Raw genomic sequence first — 24,740 nt, 5'->3', positions numbered from 1 at the left:
GGAAATGCAAAGGCAAGAAAGAAGCATGGTTATTGTCGCCTTCAGGCTTCTCTGCTCCTATAACATCAAAATAGGATTCATCCTTACTCGATAACTGGGTGTTCGCCGGTGAGACCATTATACGGCGTCGGCATGGCTTCAGACACAGAGGATGGTGGAGAGGTGCAACCTACAGAGACGACCACCGATGACTCCTCGTCGCCCATGACGGTGGAGAAGGAGGAGCAGGCGGCGTCGACTGGGATGGAGATAGTGAAGGCAGGAAATAGTAATGCTCAAGAAACTGGGGGTCTCTCTCTAAATTACGAGGTGAGAATTTTTGAAAATTTTTCTTTTGAATAAGTTGATCAACAAAAATGGCGAATACAACATGGCGTCTTTAGGGTCTAACATCATTAGATGTCATTATTGACACAAGGTTATCGATTTATTATGGCAAATTGGACATAGATATTACTGTCCAAGGAGGCCTTTTTGAGTGCCATTTTGATCATAGATTCCAAAGTTTGCCACAAATGTGTTATTTCTTTTTTTTTTCACATCTTACAAGCATTTGGAACATTTCATGATGTATTGATGTGTACAAAATGTTCTTTGAATATGATGATTGTGTGATAGTGTAAGCGTGCTATTCCTTTATCTCTTTGTGATTGGGGCAATCATACGTTGATATTATGATTGTCCAATTGCAACGCAAAGATTTGGTACTTATAGAGTGTTAACTAAAATTACATTTGTGTTATATCCTTGCATCAACAACCATTTTGCAGTATATGAGAATTCATAAGTGTTACTAATACAACCAGCAACTCATGCATTTGCCAGCCCAAACAATTTTAAAGAGATATCATGTAGTTTTACTTTTTAATGAAAATTAAAACATTTCAACTTCTAAAATGTTATTGTTGAGTAAAAAAAGAAAAAAATTGAAATTTCAAATATTTATGACCAAACTTTTGACCTTATTTGTTAAGATATGTACCAATTCTAACATTTAGATTTGATTATAACATTCAATAATATGCATGCATTATAGACATTTTTTTTCTTACGAGAAGTCTAATTGTGAACCGTACGTATGCATGCAACTATTTTTATTGTTGTTTGTTTGTTTCTGACTATTATTGAACCGATGGCACTATTGACATAAATAGAGATAATTGTTATGGGCAAAGGTTTCAGTTTTGTATAACACTGCTAAGAGCTAGACGACGTTAGCTTTGTGAAGACCAAGCGAGAGTATAGATTTGGGATAATAACTTTGGAGAAAAACAAGAGAAATTCAAATTTATTGCTATATTCTAAAGACTAACCAAATACCCTTTATGGCAATCTGATCAAATTATTACAGAAGGAAATATCATTCCCCTAAATGTTTTCCACGCTTGAATATTAATTCTCACATGCTTGATTGAGGGTACTACTCCTTGGCCAGGTCTTGGACTTAGACATGGGCCTCAGCCTCTTGACCTAATCCCCTAAACATAATAAAGCCATACATTATAGTTATCTAGAGGTAATTAAAATCAACTTTGATATCCAACCACACTGGGCTAGCTGTTGGCATTGGCAATAGTCTCTATATCAGGCTATGCTTGCGGGTTCTTGCGTGTCGAAGGAAACATTCCATTATACAACTTTTAGTTCTTCTAATTATCAACTAGAGGTGTTCATTGAGTTAGTTGATATGTATTATCCATGGTACAAGCATCGGTCCTTTATGTACGGTAGATGCCATAGATTGAGAGAAAACAACAAAATTGATTTTCTCTCTAATTAACATGGGAGTTTCTAAAAAAGATCTACTTTTTTGAGACAAGGCTGACTATATTAAATAATATAGAAAAAAATTAAAAAAAAAACCACCCCATAAGTTATTTGAAGTTTGACATTCCATCCCATAAGTTATTTTGTTGCATATGTCCACCCTCCTACTCAATTTTGTTTAAAAAACACCCTAGTATGCACTCGCTTAACCGAATCAGCCTGTTATCGCTGATGTAGAGCTACCACATACTAAGCTAGCCAAGTTAATTTTGTCCAAGTCCTTGCATTAAATTTATTCTTCATGTTTCATTGAACTTTGTTTAGATACAGTGAAACTCAATGCAATAATATTTAAGCTCCCATCACCATTTTCTATGAATGGAATTTCAAAAAAAAGTGTTTAGACTATACTCTAAAAGTCTTTAGTTTGGGTAAAGACCGTATTGATGGCTCATAATTTATGAAAACATGTTGATCCGATTAAATACGTGTGCACTGGAGTGGATTTTGCAATGAAACTAAGTAGGTGGTGGGCATTTGTAACAAAATGACTTATGAGGTGGATTATCAAATTTCAAGTGACTTATGGGGGTGGTTTTTGCAAATTTCCCCAAAAATGAAAAGTATTACAACATTGTTGTTACAATAAAAGGAAATAAAAGATCTACCAACATATAATAAAGAGGCTTCACCTCTTGGAAATATACCATGAAATGTGAGCAAACAAGCGTACCAATAATGCTGACCAACTCCGACACGTGTAAAAATAATTCTATTCTCTGATAAATGTAGGGATTTTTAGCATAGAAAAGATCATGACAGACACATTATGTTGAGAAATATTTAACTGTTGAATTATTGTGATATTGATCTCCAGTTATATTTGCATTTAGAATTAGCTTAGCACATGAAGAGTTACATTTTTTTTCTTTGGACTCCAAGTATATCGGTATGCCTATTGATTGATAGGAAGCGAGAGCTCTCCTTGGAAGACTGGAATTTCAAAAAGGTAATGTAGAAGCTGCTCTCTGTGTGTTTGATGGCATAGACCTTCAAGCTGCCATCCAACGATTCCAACCATCACTTACTGATAAGACGACATCTAAGAAAGGCCAGACGAAATCAGAATCAGGCATAGAAAATCCTGCTACCCTTGTTCTTGAAGCCATTTACTTGAAATCATTGTCCCTTCAAAAGCTAGGAAAATCAACAGGTACACATAAGCACATACCACTAGAAAACTATTTTTTTGTTGCTTTTTGGATATCATATGTACTAACCAAAAAATTATCAATGAACATGCAGAAGCTGCGAATCAGTGCAAGAGCGTTCTTGATTCAGTCGAAAGCATGTTCCAGAATGGTCCTCCTGACATCGAACAGAAGCTACAAGAAACTATCAACAAATCCGTTGAGCTTCTCCCAGAGGCATGGAAGCAAGCTGGATCACATCAAGAAGCATTAGCTTCGTACCGACGCAGTCTTCTCAGCCAATGGAATCTTGACGATGAATGTTGCACAAGGATTCAGAAGAGATTTGCTGCATTTCTGCTGTATAGCTGTGTAGAGGGGAGCCCACCCAGCTCGGGATCACAAGTTGAAGGTTCTTTTATTCCTAAGAACAATGTTGAAGAGGCCATTCTACTTCTAATGGTAGTACTGAAGAAATGGTACCAGGGGAAGACGCATTGGGATCCATCGGTGATGGAACATTTGACATACGCATTATCGCTTTGCGACCAACCATCTCTTCTTGCAAAGAATCTAGAAGAGGTTTTGCCTGGAATATATCCTCGCACCGAGAGATGGCACACTCTATCTCTTTGCTATTATGCAATTGGTCAGAAAGAAGTTGCACTAAACTTTCTGAGGAAGTCTCTGAACAAGCATGAGAATCCAAATGATATAATGGCATTGTTGTTGGCTAGTAAGATATGCAGTGAGGAGCGACATCTAGCTTCCGAGGGCGTCGAATACGCGAGAAGAGCGATCAAACTTTCTGAATCTTCAGATGTTCATCTGAAGAGTGTGGGACTCCATTTCTTGGGGAATTGTCTTGGCAAGAAGTCAAAGACTGTCTCATCAGATCACCAAAGGTCTCTCTTGCAGAATGAAACTCTAAAGTCATTCTCAGAGTCGATTGCTCTTGACCGGCACAATCCAGACCTGATATTTGACATGGGAGTTGAATATGCTGAGCAGAGGAACATGAATGCCGCACTGCGATGCGCAAAGGAATATATCGACGCAATCGGTGGATCAGTCTCAAAAGGTTGGAGGTTGCTAGCATTGGTTCTTTCTGCACAGCAGAGATATCCTGAAGCAGAAGTGGCAACAAATGCTGCATTAGATGAGACTGCAAAGTTGGATCAAGGGTCATTACTTAGTCTAAAGGCTAAGCTGAAGGTTGCTCAATCATCACCTATGGAAGCAGTTGAAGCATACCGTGCCCTTCTTGCTCTTGTTCAAGCCCAAAAGAATTCCTCTGGATCTAGCAAGACTGATGCAGAGGTGTGTTTCCTTGATCCAAACCAATGCACAAAATCACAGTTTATATTTGTGTAATCTGCTCAGATTTTAGCATAATGTGATTATTACAAATATATTTAATTTGTTTGGTTGGTTGTAGTATAAATGTAGAGGGAATCACTACCATAAATTTTTCTCTCTCATGTTTTGGGTCTTTTTTAACATTCAGGGACAGAATGACAGTGTAAGTGAGTTTGAAATCTGGCAAGGACTTGCAAACCTGTACTCCAGTCTCTCAATCTGGAGAGACGCTGAGATATGTCTGCGGAAGGCTAGAGCCCTGAAATCCTACTCGGCTGCAACAATGCATGCAGAAGGTGATCAACCCAACCAAACTTGAACTTTCACCACTTCTATATAACACTGACATGACAATTCTCTGCGTTTAACTGAATTCAACATCAAAATCTAACTCATGGTTGCTATAAATTCAGGTTACATGCTCGAGGCGCGAGATCAGAACAAGGAGGCATTGGCTGCCTACGTCAATGCATTCTCGATAGAGCTAGAGCATGTTCCATCCAAGGTGGCCATTGGTGCACTTCTCTGCAAGCAAGGGTCAAGGTATCTCCCTGCAGCGAGATGCTTCCTCTCGGATGCACTGAGAATTGAGCCTACGAACAGGATGGCTTGGCTTCATTTAGGGAAAGTTCACAGGAATGATGGGAGGATCAATGATGCTGCTGATTGTTTTCAGGCTGCGGTGATGCTTGAGGAGTCTGACCCTGTAGAGAGTTTTAGGTCACTCGCATGAGGATATCACAATTCACAAACATGTTCTCTCTTGTTTTTTCAGGTTCATAGTATTTGAGAGAATTAACACACATTAGATATTACTAAGGTTGTTGTATCTAAAAATATGTGTAATCCTGTATATTTTTTTTCTTTCTGAACTCTATCAGGCATTAACAAACAGAGTGGTGTATCAAAGCTGTAATTAATTAACAACTCACCGTCCTTATATAATTGTTTTACTTGGTGATTTCATCTGGTGTAGCTCCAGAAAATAACTGGATTTGATAATGTAATATGAATCCCAAGTACATAATTCAGCAAAGATTATAGCCAGTTTTGGATGTTGCACAGTTCTTGGGCATGATTGTTTTTAATGAAATATCATCTGAAGATTTTGTTTGGATGGAGCTTTATGGAGATTGAACTAAAGCATTCAGGGAGTAGCATGCACGGTTTCATACTTCCAGACTTCCAGTCAATTTTTTCAGAGAATGGTGGCAATTAATTACCTGTTCACCTAGGAAGGACGTTGATCCCTGTTCGCGCCATCGATCGCCACCATCGCCGGTGGTCACCGCTTGCCGGAGCTCCGCTTCCGCCGCCGTCGATCGGAGATTCGGAGTGAGGGAAATATGATAAAGACGGAGGGCCAGAACGAAAATACACTGAGTTCTTACCCATCCTCAATCTCCACCGCGTATGGTAGATCGGACGGTACGAACAAGCGACCCTATTTGGGTGGACCTAAACGGAAATATGGGATACTCTGAGGATCTCAAATGCAAAAGCACCACCACGATGGATCTTCCCGTCTCCCACGCTGACCCATGGGGCCCACCTGTCGGCCTCCTGGGGAAGGCAACCCCCCGATTCCACAGCTGCCAACGCAACGCCGACGAGAAATCCGGCGAACCCCACCACGGCCATGGATTCGCCGCCTCCGCCGGAAACTCGAGCGCCGCGGCGGCGGCGGCGGCGGCGGGCGGGTAGGAGCCCACGAGGAGGGGATATTGCCGGTGGCGGCGCTTCCTTCACCCTCTCGGTTGCGTATTTGTGCTCGCGTTCTTATCTCGGCCATCGCCGTCGCCGTCGCCGTCGCCGCCGCGGCCAGATCCCCTTTCCCAGGGAAGCGCGGAGTAGAGTACATAGCCAGCCGGCCAGCCAGCCAGCCAGCCATGGCAGTGGCATGGATTGATGACCAGTCTTCAGAAATTCCAACCACTAGCCAAACGCATCTACGACCCACGGCACAAACACCGGGACGTGTGCCTGCAGATTGCGGTGCCGGCGGCGGCGGCGGCGATCTGGTTCGCACCGTCGACTGGGCTTCGATTCTTCGTCGGCCTAATTCAGATTGGAATCTCATCAGATACTTCATGTGGTATACTTTGATTGCTGTGCTGCTGAATTGCATGATGTGTTTGTGTTGGTCGATGGGACAGAGCTTGATACTTTGTGTACTGCTCCTCCTTGTTCAGGTTCCTGTGCTTGAAGCCAAGTGCTGGTTCTTCATTGGCATCCATCGAGGATTGGATGTGCGGAAATTAGGCAGACATTGCTGATTGCTCTCTGACGACAGCGCGTTCGTTATGCTTCACCACACTTCTCGATGGTTTCGAGTACCATTCATCTGTGAGAAATCTGATCCCTCTCTCTCTTTACTTGAGATATTTCAGACTTGTTAATTGCTTGCAGCGATATAATTAACTAGTTGTTTGTTGACGTTAACATCTAAATTTAGCACCTAAAGCGAAAATAGAAAAATATGGTTGAATTTGGAAATGACAATGTTTCCTTCCCCAGGCTGGTCTGATTGCCACCGTAGGGCTGGTCAAACTGACGGTCTGACTCCAACTTTAATTTTGTCGACTTCAAAATAAGTATGACAAAAGCAGTCAAAATTTTCAGCTACACAATTCAGAACAAGCAACGGGGACAAACGAGTAGGTGGCACGGTACAGTATACCTTTGGTCTTTGGAGTTGGCTGTTTCGCCAAGTGTTTTCTCACATATTTAGATTTCTTTTTTATCTCTCCTTCTCCAACTGGCCCATTAATCTATTGAGGTTACTCTAGGCAACCCAACTAACTTCGCCAGGTTTTATGTAGGCGACCCATTTATACGTTAATGACACCAGTTGCCAGTATTTGTATTGGCATAAAATATAGTTATATTGGATAAGATAACGGGAGAAACTAGTGCATGCATTCTGTTAAAAGTTTAGCTGATTAAATTAAAAACAGAACGAATCCGGTTGAAGCTTTCCAGATATACCTTGAAATCAAAATTCTGGCAAATAAAAATAGAACTGGACACAAAAATCACAAAATTACAGTACTAATACACAAAATTAACATAAGTTTTACAACTGTAAACATAGTGTAAAGGCTAATTTTGGGCACCAATAATAGAGTAGCATTAGGTCTTTGGTGAGTGAAGTTTCTGAACTGGAGCAGAGTAGGCGAGAGGCAGAATAGGACTGAGAGCTGAAGCAAAATAGAGTAGTTTTCTGAAGCTGTAGCTTTCATTCCAAGTGAATGGGTGATATATATATATATAGACATATAGTACATGGTCAAGTCGGGTTGCTGAACCGACCTCTACTGCTGCTGTATTCAGCTAGGGGTAAAATCCAAATTGCTCTACCTCTAATAGCAGCTGTGCAGTGTGCACAGGAAAAGAAAATCAAACTGAGTGACAGCTACCAACTAGCTAACATAACCAAAAGACTAACTAGAACAAGAATTATACTAACAGTGAGACCCAATTGCCCATCAACTGTTTTCAATAGTTTGTGACCAATGACAGTACAAATCTGCTCACCAGCCAAAGGCTAGAAAAAAATTGTATTCATGGAAATTGTGACACCATAAATATAGCTATCCCATCATTTAAAGAGTTTAATAACTAAATAAAAGGATCAGAATGGTTTCTTGCTGGGATCTCCCCTTTATTAAGAGAAAACAGAGATGAACAGACACTATAACGACAAGTGAAATCAAACTACTACGGGACCATGGTAAGAGGTAACATATATTCCATGCCATCCTATTTTATTTAGCCAGGAGAGTAATAACAGAAATATATTATCCTTTCAAAAAAAAAACAGAAATATATTAGAAGAGAGTAATGATAGAGGGGCAGCATCAGATGATTGGCAAGTTCTCCTATTTGCAACAATTTAACTTCTCATGCAGTGACGATGCCATCAACAAATACTTTTGGTTTCTCAGTATTATCCTTCAAATCACTTACTAGGAACTTGGTTATTGCTTCTGCCCCATCGCTAACTTTGAGATGCACCTCACGGAGATTTTCAAGGATTTCGATGCCGAATAGACCCTCAAATTCTTGAAACCGCATTTCAATGATTTCGAGTGCTGGCATTGCACTCTTGTCCGGAAAGCTGAGCTTTGGCACGAAAGGTGCAAAGAAGCGAAGCAGCTTAAGACTCTTGAATTCTTTAGCTGGAATGACGATTTCCCCGTCAGTGGCCAATTTATTGTCCTCAAGGATGCCCTTTACTGTGTCCTGATCTTGCTTCGCTGCACTAAGTGAAAAGGCAAAGGTGAGGGAAAACAATGAAGGTAAATTGCGGAGGATCTCCAAAGTTTCAGTCGTAAGAACTGTTATAGATATGGTTAACTTGTTGAGAGTAGTAATGCTGGTGATCCACTCAGGTAGCCATTTCAACTTGCCGGACAGCTCAAGGGAGACTAGATATCTTGGAGGTGCAGACATGTTGTATAGTGAGTTGATAAATTTAGAATTCTCATCATTGATGGCCAGAGTCTGCAGGCCGCAGCTGCCAAGGTACTCAATAGAGGAGAGTAATTCTTTGAATGTATCATTTTCCTCGCTTATTTTGAGCTTGTATATGGCAAGCTTCCTTAGTCCTGTCAACTGATGAAGGCTTGCAGCTACTGCTGCTGATTCATCAACGATCTCAATCCCTGACAGTACACGGAGTGACTTCATTGTGCCTTTAGCTTTTTCTTGGGACAAGAATCCTTTCTCTGCAGGCTCCTTTGTTTTACCTTGAGGTGACGGGTTTTTCATTGCCTTATTTCTTTTTTCTTGAGGCAACCTCAGCCCCTTCCGTGTATTTTTGTTCCCCCCAAGTATGCTACTGATCCGTTTTAGCTGGCCTACAGACTTAGGCAGCTCCTCGACATATGTCTCCCTTATGTCAAGAGTTTCCAAATACTCAAGTTTCTCAATCTTTGAGGGAATTTTGGCAATTTCTGTCCGCCGGATGCTCAAATACTTGAGTACAAGCATTTGACATATCTCCGTCACATGTCTCTCTTTCAAACCCTTCCAACCCTCAAGATCCAGCACCTGTATTATCCCATAGTTGAATGAATGGAATGGAACATGGTTCAGGTTCCCAAACACCGTCAGTGATCGCACTTGAGCCAAGTTCAGGCCTTTTGTAGAATTTCCATGCTTGGATCCACTGCTTTGCAACGATAGTCGACGGACTTTATTGCTTGGCGCAGTCATCTGCCAGTGTCCACCAACCACAGTAATAAAATTCTCTTCGATTGACTTCGACATGATGTATTCAAGAACCATGTCATGAACTTGAAAGGCTTTTACCTTCCCATTGCTGCCATGCTCCACAGGGCGTATTAAGTTCCTTCTTGCGAGCTGATTAAAGTATGCCTCTGCAACTTCCTCTTCGGTTAGCCCTTGCTTCTCAGTAGCAAAACCTTCAGCAATCCATCGTCGGGCCAACCGCTTCCTACTAATTTTCCAACCCTTTGGAAATATACTCAAGTACAATAAGCAGGTCTTGAGATCTGCAGGCAAATCATTGTAACAACAATCCAGTATCCTCGTAACCCCATCCAGGTTAAGAGTAGTTACTGGATATGGAAATAATGATTCGCAAAGTTTACTCCAATCGGAGTTGGCTTTGTTTGGGTTGCAGGCTACAAGACCAGCCATGGTGACAATGGCCAAAGGCAATCCCCCACATATCTTTGATAACTTCTTGTCTCTATCTGTTCTTTTCATTGGGTCAGGAATGCTTGCATTAAATAAATCTAGGGGCTTGTCACCTGTGAGAAAATCAACTTTATGCAAAAGATCCTTTCCATGTCCAGGGGAGGATGTGGCCTCATCATTTTTATGTCTAGGGGAGCATGTGGAACCAACAGCATGAAATCTTGTAGTCACTATTATTCTGCTGTCTTTATCATTTTCAGAAGGCAGAAACGGTATGATGATACTGTTCCATGTCTTGGCAGACCAAATATCATCAATCAAGAGGATATATCTGTATAGATGATGAAAAGAAAACGAGCACACATCAGAGAAAAGAAAAGTACCGTTCAAAAACTGGTGTGGTGTTGTGTGTAGAAGGAAATAAACATATGGATTTACAATTAAGTTAATTGGCATATGAGCAAAACAAATGTTTACGAACAGGGTACCTCTTTTCGGCCAGGCGCCGTTTCAGTTCTTCGCGGAGCTGAAGAGAGCCCATTGTTTCCTGCTGCCTGACCGATGTCTTATCATCATTCCCTCCGAGTAGTGACAGTGGTAGGGCTTTCTTCAACTTGTTCAACATCCTTTTAGTGCCTGACTCGGCAGTGTTCTCCTCTCTACTTGATGTGCTACTGCTGCCCTGGGGTTCCCTGGTGTTCTCATCTCTACTACTACTTTCTGTGCTGCCACCGGCCTCCTCCTGTTTGCTGACTTGATTCAGAATACTCCTGAGGACTTCGTCTTCATCATAGTTCTGAGACACAGCGACTGACGCCTGGCAGTCAAATTTACCACTGACTTTTCTGTACAATGCCATGGCAATGGTGGTCTTCCCCACACCACCGAAACCGACAATGGACAGAACAGCTCGCCCCTTATCAGGTTGAGGTTCGGTTAGCCACTTCTCAAGGTTTTCCATGACAGTCTTCATCCCCACAGGCTCCTTTATACTGACGATCTGAGGTTTTGTGTCCTGATACTCAGCAATGTCTTGAGCCGCAGCATGGGCTCTGGGTCTGGGACTGTTGCTGCTGTCACAGTGTTCTGGGTTGTTCACTCCATATCTGTTGCGCCGATCCGCGATCTGTTGCGCCCGTACCTTGAGTTCAGCAATTCTCGAAGCAATATCGCGACGAGGCCACCATGTCAAGAGTTCATACATTTTTGTGAGTATGAAGGAGCATTTGGCATCGCTGATTGAATCCTGGGGGAGCCGGTGCGCAAAGTCATCGATGCAGTCCTCAACGTCATAGGCGACGTCTCGGATCTGCTTCATCCAGTCCTTCCTCCGGTTGTCATGGTTGTGACCCTCCGTCACAACGCTAAGGTCACGGAGGAAGGCCTGCATGCTGGCAAGCTCGTCATTGATGTACTGGATGTCACCACGGACGCCGCTGACCAGAGAATACTCCTGGGCAAGAAGGTTGCCCAGCTTGCCCAGGAGAGATCTCATGGTGGCTTCCGAAGCACCTACCGCCAACTCCATCGTCGATCTTGTTTTCTGTATAATAATTCACTGCAACTTTCAGCTCTTGCAAGCACTGGAGTGGAGAGTGTGAGTGACACACACACGGTACGTTGAGATCAAGCACTGAACCCCAGCTGAGAGTTTCCTTGGCCTGCCCAGGGAAAAGGAGAAAAATGAAAACGAAAACCAAACCATACAGTGAATGAATAATCATTATTAATAATACTTGGAACGTAATTTTATTTTCAGGAGCGCTTTTTGTCCAGTGCTACCTCATGTAAATATGTTTTTTTTCTTCTAATTTTATAACTTATAGATGCTCTATCAATATTCTTCTATTACGCAATACCTCTTTGATGCATGCATATTCGTAAGAAATAATAACTTACAGTACACAAACTGAAATCGAGTGTGACCAATTCCTGTGAACATGCAAATAAATTGTCTAACCTATGCAAATGTACCAAGCAGTAAAAAGCGTTACTTTCCTTCCACTGAAATTTTACCAACTGCACCCCTCCCAATCAAATGAACACTACATCCTTGTTTCTCTCCCAACTTTTTTCCTCCTCCAAGGTTCAAAGATAATGGTGCCTATACCTTCATTGCTTGCAGTAAGGAAAAGCCCAGGAGTGAAAAGATTGTTCACCTTGGCAAAGCACGGAAGATCTTGGCAGCAGACACATCAACTGGTGGCTGGCTAACATGGCAAGGATTCTTCAGAAGCTCTAAGAGATCTCAAGACGAAAGTAAAACTGGAGGGATGGCCGGGCATGGGCACGGGGCACCCATGGAACAGAAGCCAACGGGGGAACAGGCTTGGGCAGCCGCCGTCGAAAGGGACAGAGAGGAGAGCAGCGCAGCAGCTAGCTAGAAGTTTTGGGCGGAGGCCTCAGCGGCCTACAGTACTGTAGAGTGCAGACGCATGGTCATGGACTTCTCCCTGAAAAATAAACAGGGGGAAAAAGAACGGCCCATGGTTTACGGTTCAGGTGTCCTTATAAAGGGGTCTATTTTAAATGATCTATTTGAAATAAATCTTAAAAATATTTTTATGTTAAAATAGAACCCTTAACTATTAGGAAAAAGTCCAAATAACCCCCTAAACTTTGGATGGAAGTTCGTCTAGCACTCTAAACTTTAAAACCAGATATTCAACCAACCTAAACTTTACAATACCGTTTATATAACCCCATAAGATGATTTTGCATAGTGATTTTTATCTAATTTATATATAAGTTGGATGAGTCTGAGCTTTGGACATATATATATATATTAAAATTTTAACTGAAATATTTCTTTTTGCTTCATATTAACTCTTACTTACAAACAATTGTATCAAGATGATAATAGTATGATATCACTGTACAAAAATAAATTAATAACTTATAACTGATGATATGCAAATATATTATATTAGTTATTTAAAATTATTCGTTTAAGCTTCTAAAATATGCAAAGCCATCATCAAACTACCTTAGGAGCTAATATGGATGGTATGGCAAAGTTCGGAACTCCCGTTTCGCAACTTTTGCTCCGCGAGCACGTTTCACGAACTGCTAAACGATACTTTTTTTTAAAAAAAAATTCTATAGAATAGTTACTGCAGAAAATCATATTAATCTATTTTTAAAGTTTTTTAGCCAATACTTAATTAATCATATGTTAATGAGCTACCTCGCTTTCTGTGCGAAGTGAAAAGCTACTTTAGAACATCTTAATCCTGTGCATAATAGCTTCTCATATACACCAAAAGTTATAGAAATAGCATTGCATCTATATATAAAGTCTCATCTTCTTATTAGTATATTTTATTTAGCTGCTCTAAGTTGGTGCAGGCGGGCGCTGGTTTGGCACTAAGATAAAAACAATCATCGGATGCTCACTTAACTCGCAATCCACCCTACCCTAGTGACCACCAGTCCACAAGCAGCACCTATAGCTAACTATTAGTGAGAGACCACCGACCCAAAATCAGTGCGAGGCGGTGGCGAGCGGCTCCCATGGCCGTATACAGCGTCGCCACGGGGGCCTTGGCTCCCGTCCTATCGAAGCTCTCCGCTTTGCTGGGCGACGAGCACTTGGATCTTGCGGAGAGGACCCGGAGCGACGCCATGTTCATCAGGTCCCAGCTGGAGGCCGTGCACTCTCTCCTCCTCCCGAGGATTAGTTGGGGAATGACGGGGGAGGAAGTCGATGCTTTGTGCAAGGATGAGTTGATGGCGGAGGTGCGTGAGCTGTCCTACGACATGGACGACGCCATCGACGAATTCTTCTTAGAGGAGCCCATGGCGGGCGGCGACGGTGGCCCTTTCGATGAGCTCAAGACAAGAGTTGAGGATGTCTCCAAGCGGTTCTCCGACAGCCGGCGGTGGAGGCCACCGGTGGAGCAACATCAACCATCCCTAACCGCCGCAACCGTAGACTGTCCACCTCCTCACGCTCGCTTCGTCCACAACATGATGGATGTGTCAGAGCTCGTGGAGATGGACAAACAACATGAGAAAGAGCTCATCAAATTGCTGGAACAAGGTGCGGACACAAGCATATATGCTTCCCGGTGGCGCATCGCAACACCATGGCATGATAAGGAGGTAAAGACGACATCCTTTTATTTCTTTTTTATCTCTACTTCTCTATTTATATATTATATTATATTATATTATAAAAATTTAAAATGTTTTCGCTGTGTGTATTTTGGTACGTCGTGGCTATCTTCGTATCGTATTCGATCTCCCGTTCAGTATATTTTGTGTTGTACGTCTCTAGCTTCCAGATATATCATATATCTTTCCATTCCCATGTTATTCTTTCTTTCCAAATTCCAATTATTAATTATACCTCATTTAATGAGGGACATTTATACCATTTTATTTCAGTAGTAATTTCATCCTTTCCTAGTGCTAGAAGTGCACTTGCATGAGGATGGAGGCAAAGCTGAAATACCCATTCGTTGTGATGAAATTTTAAAAGCGAACCCTACCGTAAACTCTAAATTAAGCCCCAAAAATTATAATGCAAGTATTCCTGTTTTAATCAATATTTGGCATCATTTTTTTACAATGTATAATTCAGCTACACAATTTGCTCATTTTTTTTTACAATTGCTTATAATTAAGCTACACAAGCTACCAATTCAGCTACACAATTGGCACATACTACTATACTAGCCAAATACCCGTTATTTTCTACGTATTAAAACAAATTAATAGTGAGATTTTTGGGGCAATTAATTTGGTTTTGTAGAAGTTATATCATAGAGAAATTATTTTATAACGGTAAAGTTGGTTGAAAATATGATGGAGAATGTGGTAAATAAAAAAAATACTATAGTTGGTGGCAGATTCACTGCCACCGCCATTGCCCTCTTTTGAAAGGAATATAGAATTTTATCTTGTAGAAGTTATATTGTACAAGTGAAATATGATGGAATCATATATGTAGAATAAAACATTAAAGTATGTGGGGGTATTTGGTTGAAAATATGATGGAGTATGTGGTAAATAGAAAAAAAATACTATACTTGATGATGGGGCGATGATAGATTCACTGCCACCACCATTGCATTTTTTTAAAAGGAGTATATAAACATATATAGGAACCCACCTACTCATTACTTGGTAAGAGGTCTTACTTGGTAATTGTGCTGGACGGTAGTATGCCAGTTTACCATTCATCATCATTATTGGATTCCTTTTTTTTCTTAAAAAAAGGTATAATATGATATGCAACTTCTTAATTGCTTTATTTCTTTTCTAGATTAATTTTAGATAAAAATTTTATTGGATATGGATCAGCTAGCGTAGTAAAAAGTGAACGATACATGAGAAAAAAGATTGATTTGACAAAACAAAAACACAACCCATTAAATTGGAGTGTCTTATTCCCGTAGACTGCAGTAACAGAATGGTTCGATGATCAACTAATGTTTTTTGCTGCAGCAAAGTACTGTGGTCAAGGTGCCGGAAAGAGAGTGGGGCTTCCCGGACAATCGGAACAGTCCATTTATATGGGCGAGTGATTCGTTTGAACGATTGCGTTCGGGAAGTTTGTGTGGAGATACGTTGCGGTTGGATGGTGAAGGCGCGAACATCCGCAAGCTCTTGTCCACCCTCCGGAATAAGGTGGGCCGCGCCCAGTTGGTGCAGGTCGAGGATAAGAGAAAAAGGGTAGAGGAGGCGACGAAGCCTTGTGAATTTCACGAGGTCAAAACAATATGCATCCTTGGATTGCCTGGCGCAGGCAAAACAACTCTTGCAAAACTGTTGTACTCCCATCACTCAACGACAGAGCAGCAATTCCAACACCGGGCTTTCGTGTCACTCTCTCCGGGTGCCAATCTCACCGACACTCTTACTGATATTTTATTGCAAGTAGGAGCATATAATGATGATGCAACACCATATTGTGGGACCGGAACACCGCACCAACAGTATCTCATTGACAATATATCAGCTTATCTCATTGGCAAAAAGTAAGCAGAGTTCTTTAGAATGATGTTATTTTAAATAATAATATTTTTTTTTAAAAAAAAATTAACAAACATGTTGATGTGTATTTGATGGAATTAATAAAAATATGTTTTAAGAGAAATTAATAAAAAATATTTGATATCAAATTCTGCAGGATGGTCTTAATTAGAATTTCTATAAAAAGAGAGTAGATGAGAAATACCCAGGGGTTCTTCTGGCTAGCTCCACAAGCCAATCTATGTTTGAAGCCTCACCCCTACCTATTTATTTAATATTAGGTCTTTCCCTAATATTCGCTATTTATTTGATATTAAATCCTTCCCTAATATTCGTGTTTTTAAAAGAGAGTAGATGACAAACAGACATCAAATTAAGCTGATTGTTTTTCGATCATCTCAAAGGGGAAGCTTCTCATGTGGGTGGACTCATATCTTCGAAATTATTATATAGTTGCATGTATTAGTGCTAATATATTGAGGCTTATTTACTTTTTTTCAACTTCTGAAGGTATCTTATTATAATTGATGACGTTTGGCACTGGGAAGAGTGGGAAGTCATCAGAAAGTCCATTCCAAAGAATGATCTGGGTAGCAGAATAATCATGACTACTCGTCTTAATTCAATAGCTGAGAAGTGTCGCAATGATGACATGGATGCGTTTGTTTATGAAACTGAGGCTCTGGATTATGTGGATGCTTGGTTGTTGTGTGACAAGGTAGCAAGAAAGTCTGTCACATGTATGAACATTAATCCATGCTATGATATCGTGGACATGTGCTATGGTATGCCGTTAGCACTAATTCGTGTGTCGTCAGCATTGGCAGAAGAGATACAAGCTTTAGACAGTGATGAACGGCAAATATGGAGGGCTCTGAGACGGGTAGAGGATGGTATTTTGGACATCCCATCCTTGAAGCCATTGGCAGAGAGTTTATGCCTTGGTTACGACCATCTTCCTCTCTATCTGAGGACTTTGTTGTTATGTTGTAGTGTGTACCATTGGCTTGATGGTGGGATTGTTCAAAGGGGCCGTTTGGTCACAAGGTGGATTGCTGAAGGATTTGTTTCAGAAGAGAAAGCAGCAGAAGGTTACTTTGATGAGCTTGTCGGCAGAGGATGGATGAAGCATAGAGGGTTGAACGAGTATGAGATCCACCCTATGATGCTGGCCATCCTTAGATACAAATCGAAGGAGTACAATTTTGTAACTTGTTTGGGTACGGGATCTGATACTTGTACTAGTGCATCTCTATCCTACTCCTCTCCAACAATGGCGATTCGCCGGCTTTGTCTTCAAAGGGGGTACCCAATGAAATGCTTCTCAAGTATGGATGTGTCACACACTCGCAGCCTTGTCATCCTTGGCGACGTGATAGGAGTCCCCTTGGATATGTTTAAAAGATTGCGAGTGTTGGACCTTGAAGATAATATCGGTATAGAGGACTCCCACCTGAAGAAGATATGTGAGCAGCTAGAGAGCCTCAGGCTGCTCAAGTACCTAGGTCTCAAGGGTACGCGAATCACTAAGCTCCCACAGGAGATACAGAAGCTGAAGCAACTGGAGATTTTGTACGTGAGGAGCACAGGCATCGAAGAGCTCCCATGGGAGATCGGGGAATTGAAACAACTGCGGACTCTGGACGTGAGGAACACGCGGATCAGCGAGCTCCCGTCGCAGATCGGGGAGCTCAAACATCTGCGGACTCTGGACGTGAGTAACATGTGGAATATCAGCGAGCTGCCGTCGCAAATCGGGGAGCTGAAGCATCTACAAACTCTGGATGTGAGGAACACGTCAGTGAGAGAGCTGCCATCGCAAATCGGGGAGCTGAAGCATCTGCGGACTCTGGATGTGAGGAACACGGGGGTGAGAGAGCTGCCATGGCAAGCTGGCCAGATCTCGGGATCGCTGCACGTGCATACAGATGACAGTGACGAGGGCATGCGGCTGCCAGAAGGCGTATGCGAAGATCTGATCAAGGGTATTCCCAAGGCTGAGCTCGCAAAGTGCAGTGAGGTCCTATCCATCAATATTGTCGATCGTTTAGGATCTCCCCCTATTGGCATATTCAAGGTTATTGGCTTGCACAAGAGTATCCCGAAGCTGATCAAAGATCATTTCAATGTTCTTTCTTCCCTAGACATCAGGCGGTACAACAAGCTAGAGGAGGATGACCATGAGTTTCTAGCCAACAATATGCCTAACCTCCAGATGCTTGTACTGAGGTTCGAGGCCCCACAAAGAGAGCCCATCATCATTAACCGCACAGGCTTCCAGATGCTGGAGAGATTCCTTGTGGAGAGCCGGGTGCCACGGATAACCTTCCAGGAAGGAGCCATGCCCAAGCTCAAGCATCTCGAGTTTAAGTTCTACGCTGGCCCACCAAGCAAAGATCCCATAGGAATCACCCACCTCAAGAGCCTCCAAAAGGTGGTCTTTCGCTGCTCCAAATGGTACAAGAGCGACAACCCTGGCATCAAGGCTGCCATTGACGTCGTGAAGAAAGAAGCAAGGCAGCATCCCAACCGGCCGATCAGCCTTCTCATCACTGAGGGCGATAAGGAGGTACCGAATATTGAGGCACACGGGAGCAGTGAAAACATTGTCGTTGTCCACGCTGCTCCTGACGACGCCATCAGTTGCTCTAGCTGCGGCCGAACCAGCACTAGTATCCAAGAGGGAACAGTCCGAGATCGAATACCAGCTATGGATTTGTTCTGGCCGGAGTTTAACAGCTATGAAAAAGCAAAAAGAAACTAGCTAGTGCTATTGTATTCTAATTTTACCTGTACTCTGTATAGAAAAATCTCTCTTTCATTCATGTACTCATCAAAGCCTCCTCTTAATTTTTGTTGCCTCTGTTGCTACATATGCTATCCATCGTACGTCAAGATAGTAATGTGTGTAGCTCCTTATTTTTTTTAATTTATTGAGAAATTAAATTGTACTTTATGTTGGATAGGGTGTACCTTTTCGTTTCATTTATAGTGCCACGCTCCAAAATTCACCTACTCCCAAACTTAATAAGACCCATTCGAAACTAATGACTGCATTTAATTTATCTTAAACATATTATACTTGTCACTCTTCCGAAAAGTTTATCCGCTTGATTATTTGTGTCACGCTTAAAAAAATATGATGGAAAGCTTGGGGTAATGTGCTCCATTAAAATAGTTAACTTGGAAAAATCAATTGGTATAGTTAACACCAGAATTTGGTATAGTTTTTTAGCAGATTCGGTTAAGAAAAGAAATAGATTGGTAGATGAAAGTTTATATAGATAAGGCCGAGTTTCAGAAGAAATCGTGAAAACCACAGCAAGATAGATTCATATTTTTCAAAAAAAAAAGTAATAACCACCGATGAACCTATATATGTAGGTACATTTTACTCTTTTGTGTCAGATTTAATTTGGTCTATTCATTGAAGTAATTCTAAATTGATGACAACCCCAATAAATGACATCAACCGGATGAGTATATATTCCTTTTAGCATGTAGAGTTGGAAATTAAACGAACTGCATCAGTAATCTAACTGCACATGCTAGATGTACAATCTCTACAAATTCAAGGCATCTAAAAGAAAAGGACAAAAGAGGAAGGAGTCTATATGTTGCTAGATTCTGCTAGCTAGTAGAACATGACGAATTATCGATAAACAAAATTGGGGCGTAAAAATTTTCATGTTCCATCCCAAGCATGGGTGCTATTCTAGCTACTACCACTATATAGGAGGTCCATCAAACACCAAGATCAATGTATACATAGAAAAAGATGTATTCGTAGGACAAGATTAATTTACTAATCACTACCCATTCAAATATTCATCTAATCAGATGTTGTTCTTACAGTTACCAAGTACTGCATTTTTTATATTGAATTCTAGAAGAAGAAGAAAAAAAATATAGAAGTACTGATCTCTGGCTCTCAGCTGCATGTGACATGCATCATACATGTATGGTACTATTAGTATTAACTAGTTCGAGCAATCTGATGAGTCGTAGTGTGCAGTACATATTTTAAGATCTACTCCGTACTATATATATATATATTCAATTAATTGCATGTCCATAGGGAGGTTGGTTAACAGGCATATTAGAATACCGATGAGTCTCCTCCGACGTAAAGTTAGAGGGACTTTGTCACTGACATGTGGGACCCACAAAGGCTGAGCCCACATATCAGTGACCCACGTCCCTCTAAGCGCGATCCTTAGAATACACCAACCTACTAGCTGGTACGGTACAAGTATGCGTATCATGTCAAAATTATTAGATCACCTTGAAGGACGAAGAACAGTATCTCGGCTTAGAATTAGTTCCACGAAGCGCCCGAACTAAATTAAGCTAGCATAAAAGAGTAAACAAGATTGTTTACAAAGACCCTGCAAGTAAAATATATGTGCTCATAAGATTCAAACTTCACATGCTCAATGTACTATTTCGATAATTTTAATGAACCGCCTCGTTGCTAATGCCATCCATATAATAATAGTATACACGTATCAATAACCTGATAGAAATAATACATTTAACATGTGAAGTTGAAAATTCAATGAACTGTACCAATATAATCCAATAGCATAGGTTAGATGTACTATTTCTACAATACTACAAATTCAATGGACTGCCTCGTTACTCACTGTTGATATAGAAAGTTCCATTAACTGAAGCGGCTGAACCAAAGCTAACGTAAAAGAAAATAAGACAACAATCTTGTAGAGACAGTGTGAGTGGTTATTACTTTTTTTTCCCATAAAGAGTTGTTGAACTTATACTACATCACAAGTGAAACATATATAGGTGGGGCTTAAGATGTGGTCCTGAGATTCCAACTACACAGGTACTGTAGTATTCAGGTGTACTCCGTACTATTTATACATATTAAATGGTATACATCGTTACCAACCGTATGAACAAATTACACGCGTATTCAATAGTATATATACGTCGTTACCAGCGGATCAGTACAAGGTTGTGATTAATTTATAATTAGTTCCAGTGAAAGGGCTGAACAAAGGCTGATATAAAAAGTAGATATGATGCACCTACATGCATGTACCATGCCAGCTAGCTGGATATTCTATTATGCCCCTGTTGCATAACAAAACCTCCCAATGGATGCACTTAACTGAATATATATCTTAAATATGTATATGATGAGGTACTGCCATTCATCGGATTGCTCGAACTAATCTTCCTTCATAGTTCCCAGATGTATGTCCCTTGTAGAGATCAGCACTTTCTAGTATAGTATTTTTCTTCTGCTTCTAGAATTCGATATAAAAAATACAGTATCGGTAACTGTAAAAGCAACATCTGACTATAACATATGCATACTAGGTAAGTAAATTAATTTGATCATATGACTACACACATCTCTCTTTTTTTTACATCGATCTTGGTGCTTAATGCACTGGTGGAGAAACCATCTTTCGTCGGTCGGCCGATTTCCACAATAGTCTCGGATGCAATAAAAACCGGGGCTAAAGATGATCTTTAGTCCCGGTTCAAAAGGGTAACGGGCATATTTGATCTTTAGTCCCGGTTTGTGTTACCAACCGGGACTACGGTTCGAATGCTGTCAGGGCTTGTCAGGCCCCCCCGGGATCTTTAGTCCCGGTTGGTAACACCAACCGGGACTAAAGATCGTAACTTTAGTCCCGGTTGGTAGCACCAACCGGGACTAAAGATCCCGGTGATCTTTAGCCCCGGTTGGTGCTACCAACCGGGACTAAAGTCCCACTCCTATATATATGTCTTCTTCCTCCTCCAGCTGCCCGAGCAAGCTTCAAAATTTCTTCAAAAAAGAGGGGAGGTCATGCCAAAATTTCTATTGAATTTATTTTGGTGATTACATACAAATCGGAGGTGCCTAAAAGGTTTGCAACTTCATCCTCCAATGTTTTTTTTGTCATACTACATTTGCACCTATGTTTTGCACACTTTTTTTTGTCTCCAAAATTTAGTTGTAAGTTGATGAGAGAGAAAATGTGTGTGGGGAAGAAAGAATATATAGAAATTTAGTTCATTTGCTAAACAAGGTTTTATAAAATAGTTGAGAAGGAAAACTCTAGTGAAAGTTAATCTTAAATAATAGAAAACAAACTAAAATGAAAATTAAAAGAAGTAAAACACATTAAAATTAGTTTAAAACTTTACAAATAGTTTTTAAGAATTATTTGGTGTAATATTTTATGATTTTTGTATGAATAAAGATATCTTATAATTATTGTATGACTGTCATTATTGTAAGAATAATTATTTGTGTACGGTTTTTTTGACTCATGTAGATGGATCGGCAATGGATGTACGCTGACCGGCGGTCCAAAGAGTTTATTGACGGCGTGCACTATTTTTTGAGAGTGGCCGAAGCTAACAGGCAAAGGGGTTTTATTTGTTGTCCATGCAATAAGTGTAAGAATCAGAAGGAGTATTCTGCATCCAGGACTATTCATTTCCACTTGTTTGAGTCGGGGTTCATGCCAAGCTATAATTGTTGGACATCCCACGGAGAGCAAGGTGTTGAAATGGAAGAAGATGAAGTGGAAGACGACAATATTCCGGACTTTGCTCAGTATGTTGGATTTGAAGGAAATCAAACGGGCGAGGAGGAAATAGCTGCTGATGGTAACGACGTTGCGGATGATCTTGGTCAGATGTTGCAGGACGCCAGGGAGGACTGCGAAAGTGAAAAGGAGGCCCATAAATTGGACAAGATGTTGGAGGACCACAGAACTTTGTTGTACCCAGGTTGCGAGCAGGGGCACAAAAAGTTGGATACCACTCTGGAGTTGTTGCAATGGAAGGCAAAAAATGGGGTTAGTGACAAGGCATTTGGCGATTTATTGAAACTCGTCAAGAACATTCTTCCGGGGGGAAACAAATTGCCCGAGACAACGTACGAGGCTAAGAAGATAGTCTGCCCGTTAGGACTGGAAGTTCATAAGATTCACGCATGTCCGAACGATTGTATCCTATATTGCGGTGAGGAGTATGAGAACCTAGAAGCATGCCCTGTTTGCAAAGCACTACGATAAAAGATTAGACGGGACGATCCAGGAGAAGTTGACGGGCAGCTAACAAAGAAGAGAATTCCTGCTAAGGTGATGTGGTATTTCCCTATAATACTACGGCTAAGGCGTTTGTTCAGGAACAAGGGGAATGCTAGAATGTTGCGATGGCACGCTGAAGAGCGTCAACAGGACGGGATGCTGAGACACCCCGCCGATGGTTCGTAGTGGCGAAACATCGACAGAAAATTTAAAGAATTTGGAAAGGACGCACGAAACATACAGTTTGGTTTGAGTACGGATGGCATGAATCCTTTTGGAGAGATGAGCAGCGGCCATAGCACTTGGCCCGTTACGATGTGTATCTACAACCTCCCCCCCTGGCTATGCATGAAGAGAAAGTACATAATGATGCCGATTATTATTCAAGGCCCCAAGCAACCTGGTAACGACATCGACGTGTACCTAAGACCACTGGTCGAAGATCTTAAACAGTTGTGGAAGAAGGAAGGTGTCCCCGTGTGGGACGAGGACAAACAGGAGGAGTTTAACCTACGAGCGCTGCTGTTCGTAACCATCAACGATTGGCCTGCACTTAGCAACCTATCCGGACAGTCCAATAAGGGGTACAAGGCTTGCACTCACTGTATGGATGAAACAGAAAGTACGTATCTTAAGCACTGTAGGAAGGTTGTATACATGGGTCATCGTCGATTCCTTGCAGCAAACCACCCGGTATGGAAGAAAGGCAAGCACTTCGAACATAAGGCCGACCACCGTACGAAGCCTAAACATCGCAGCGGGAAAACAGTGTTTGCTATGGTTAAAGATCTTAAAGTAGTGTTCGGAAAGGGGCCTGGAAGCTAGCATATAGAGAGCGAAGATAGTCACGCGGCGATGTGGAAAAAGAACTCTATATTTTGGGAGTTACCATATTGGGAATTCTTGGACGTACGCCACGTAATCGACGTGATGCACCTCACTAAGAACCTTTGCGTAAACCTTCTTGGCTTCCTAGGTGTATACGGAAAGTCGAAAGATACACTGGAAGCACGTAATGATCTGAAGCATATGGAACAACGTGGCGACCTTCACCCGGAACCAAAGGAGAAAGGAAGCCATTACTTGAGTCCAGCCAGCTACACTCTTAGCAAGGCAGAGAAGGAAAGTATGTTTGAATGCTTGGAGAGCATAAAGGTACCGTCTGGATACTCCACGAATATCAAGCGAATAATAAGCACGAAGGAGAAGAAGTTCACAAACCTAAAGTCTCATGACTGTCACGTGTTGATGACACAACTGCTACCAGTTGTAATAAGGGGTATCCTTCCAGACAATGTCCGGGCAACAATAACAAAGCTATGTGCATTCATGAACGCAATTTCGCAGAAGGTCATCGATCCGGATAGATTAGAAGCCCTTCAGAATGAAGTGGTGCAATGTCTCGTCAGTTTTGAGTTGATATTTCCACCTTCATTTTTCAATATAATGACGCATCTGCTTTGTTACCTTGTGAAAGAGATCCGTATTCTCGGGCCTATGTACCTACACAACATGTTTCCTTTCGAGAGGTACATGGGCGTTCTGAAGAAGTATGTTCGTAACCGTGCTCGTCCAGAGGCAAGCATCGCCAAGGGTTATGGAACAGAGGAGGTCATCGAATTTTGCGTAGAATTTATCGAAGACCTTCGCCCAATCGGGGTACCTGAATCACGCCATGAAGGGAGACTACGGGGAAAGGGAACTCTCAGAAGGAAAGCAA

At 41.5% G+C, this 24,740-nt stretch overlaps 3 protein-coding genes and 1 long non-coding RNA gene across 6 annotated transcripts; 2 read left to right on the top strand and 2 right to left on the bottom strand.

Moving 5' to 3' along the window:
* The first annotated feature begins 19 nt into the window (after positions 1–19).
* LOC4351154 (protein NPG1) lies at positions 20–5,284 on the top strand. 3 transcript variants are annotated; one of them, XM_066305486.1, is made up of 6 exons: positions 41–309; positions 2,737–2,980; positions 3,073–4,277; positions 4,471–4,612; positions 4,730–5,091; positions 5,198–5,284. In XM_066305486.1, the coding sequence occupies exons 1-5, from the start codon at positions 133–135 to the stop codon at positions 5,047–5,049; spliced, it is 2,088 nt and encodes a 695-aa protein (XP_066161583.1). In that variant the 5' UTR covers positions 41–132; the 3' UTR covers positions 5,050–5,091; positions 5,198–5,284. The 3 variants fall into 3 exon arrangements, with proteins under 3 accessions (XP_066161582.1, XP_066161583.1, XP_066161581.1); XM_066305484.1 differs by having other exon boundaries at positions 4,465–4,612; XM_066305485.1 differs by having other exon boundaries at positions 20–309; positions 4,730–5,284.
* Positions 4,614–6,544, bottom strand: LOC136353996 (uncharacterized). The gene is made up of 2 exons (XR_010737638.1): positions 5,540–6,544; positions 4,614–5,020 (listed from the first exon to the last, which is right to left on the bottom strand). It is a non-coding gene; the product is annotated as an uncharacterized lncRNA (long non-coding RNA).
* Positions 6,262–18,922, top strand: LOC107278320 (disease resistance protein PIK5-NP-like). The gene is made up of 5 exons (XM_026021330.2): positions 6,262–6,411; positions 6,509–6,662; positions 13,332–14,087; positions 15,435–15,967; positions 16,473–18,922. The coding sequence occupies exons 3-5, from the start codon at positions 13,497–13,499 to the stop codon at positions 18,724–18,726; spliced, it is 3,378 nt and encodes a 1,125-aa protein (XP_025877115.1). The 5' UTR covers positions 6,262–6,411; positions 6,509–6,662; positions 13,332–13,496; the 3' UTR covers positions 18,727–18,922.
* On the bottom strand, positions 7,966–12,397 carry LOC4351153 (disease resistance protein PIK6-NP-like). Its single transcript, NM_001423284.1, has 3 exons — positions 12,143–12,397; positions 10,472–11,644; positions 7,966–10,314 (listed from the first exon to the last, which is right to left on the bottom strand). Exons 2-3 carry the CDS (start codon positions 11,509–11,511, stop codon positions 8,220–8,222), a joined length of 3,135 nt encoding a protein of 1,044 aa, NP_001410213.1. The 5' UTR covers positions 11,512–11,644; positions 12,143–12,397; the 3' UTR covers positions 7,966–8,219.
* Positions 18,923–24,740: the final 5,818 nt, after the last annotated feature.

The sequence above is a fragment of the Oryza sativa genome, chromosome 11 (genome assembly GCF_034140825.1).
Source record: "Oryza sativa Japonica Group chromosome 11, ASM3414082v1".
NCBI lineage: Eukaryota > Viridiplantae > Streptophyta > Magnoliopsida > Poales > Poaceae > Oryza > Oryza sativa.
This window is presented reverse-complemented; position numbering and strand designations above follow the sequence as displayed.

Coding starts and splice junctions, on each gene's coding strand:
- LOC4351153 (NM_001423284.1), bottom strand. CDS start 11,511: ATGGAGTTGGCGGTAGGTGCTTCGGAAGCCACCATGAGATCTCTCCTG. Junction 10,315..10,471: donor CGGCGCCTGGCCGAAAAGAG/GTACCCTGTTCG, acceptor TCATCTATACAG/ATATATCCTCTTGATTGATG.
- LOC107278320 (XM_026021330.2), top strand. CDS start 13,497: ATGGCCGTATACAGCGTCGCCACGGGGGCCTTGGCTCCCGTCCTATCG. Junction 14,088..15,434: donor CACCATGGCATGATAAGGAG/GTAAAGACGACA, acceptor TTTTTGCTGCAG/CAAAGTACTGTGGTCAAGGT. Junction 15,968..16,472: donor GCTTATCTCATTGGCAAAAA/GTAAGCAGAGTT, acceptor CAACTTCTGAAG/GTATCTTATTATAATTGATG.
- LOC4351154 (XM_066305484.1), top strand. CDS start 133: ATGGCTTCAGACACAGAGGATGGTGGAGAGGTGCAACCTACAGAGACG. Junction 310..2,736: donor GTCTCTCTCTAAATTACGAG/GTGAGAATTTTT, acceptor ATTGATTGATAG/GAAGCGAGAGCTCTCCTTGG. Junction 4,278..4,464: donor CTAGCAAGACTGATGCAGAG/GTGTGTTTCCTT, acceptor TTTAACATTCAG/GGACAGAATGACAGTGTAAG.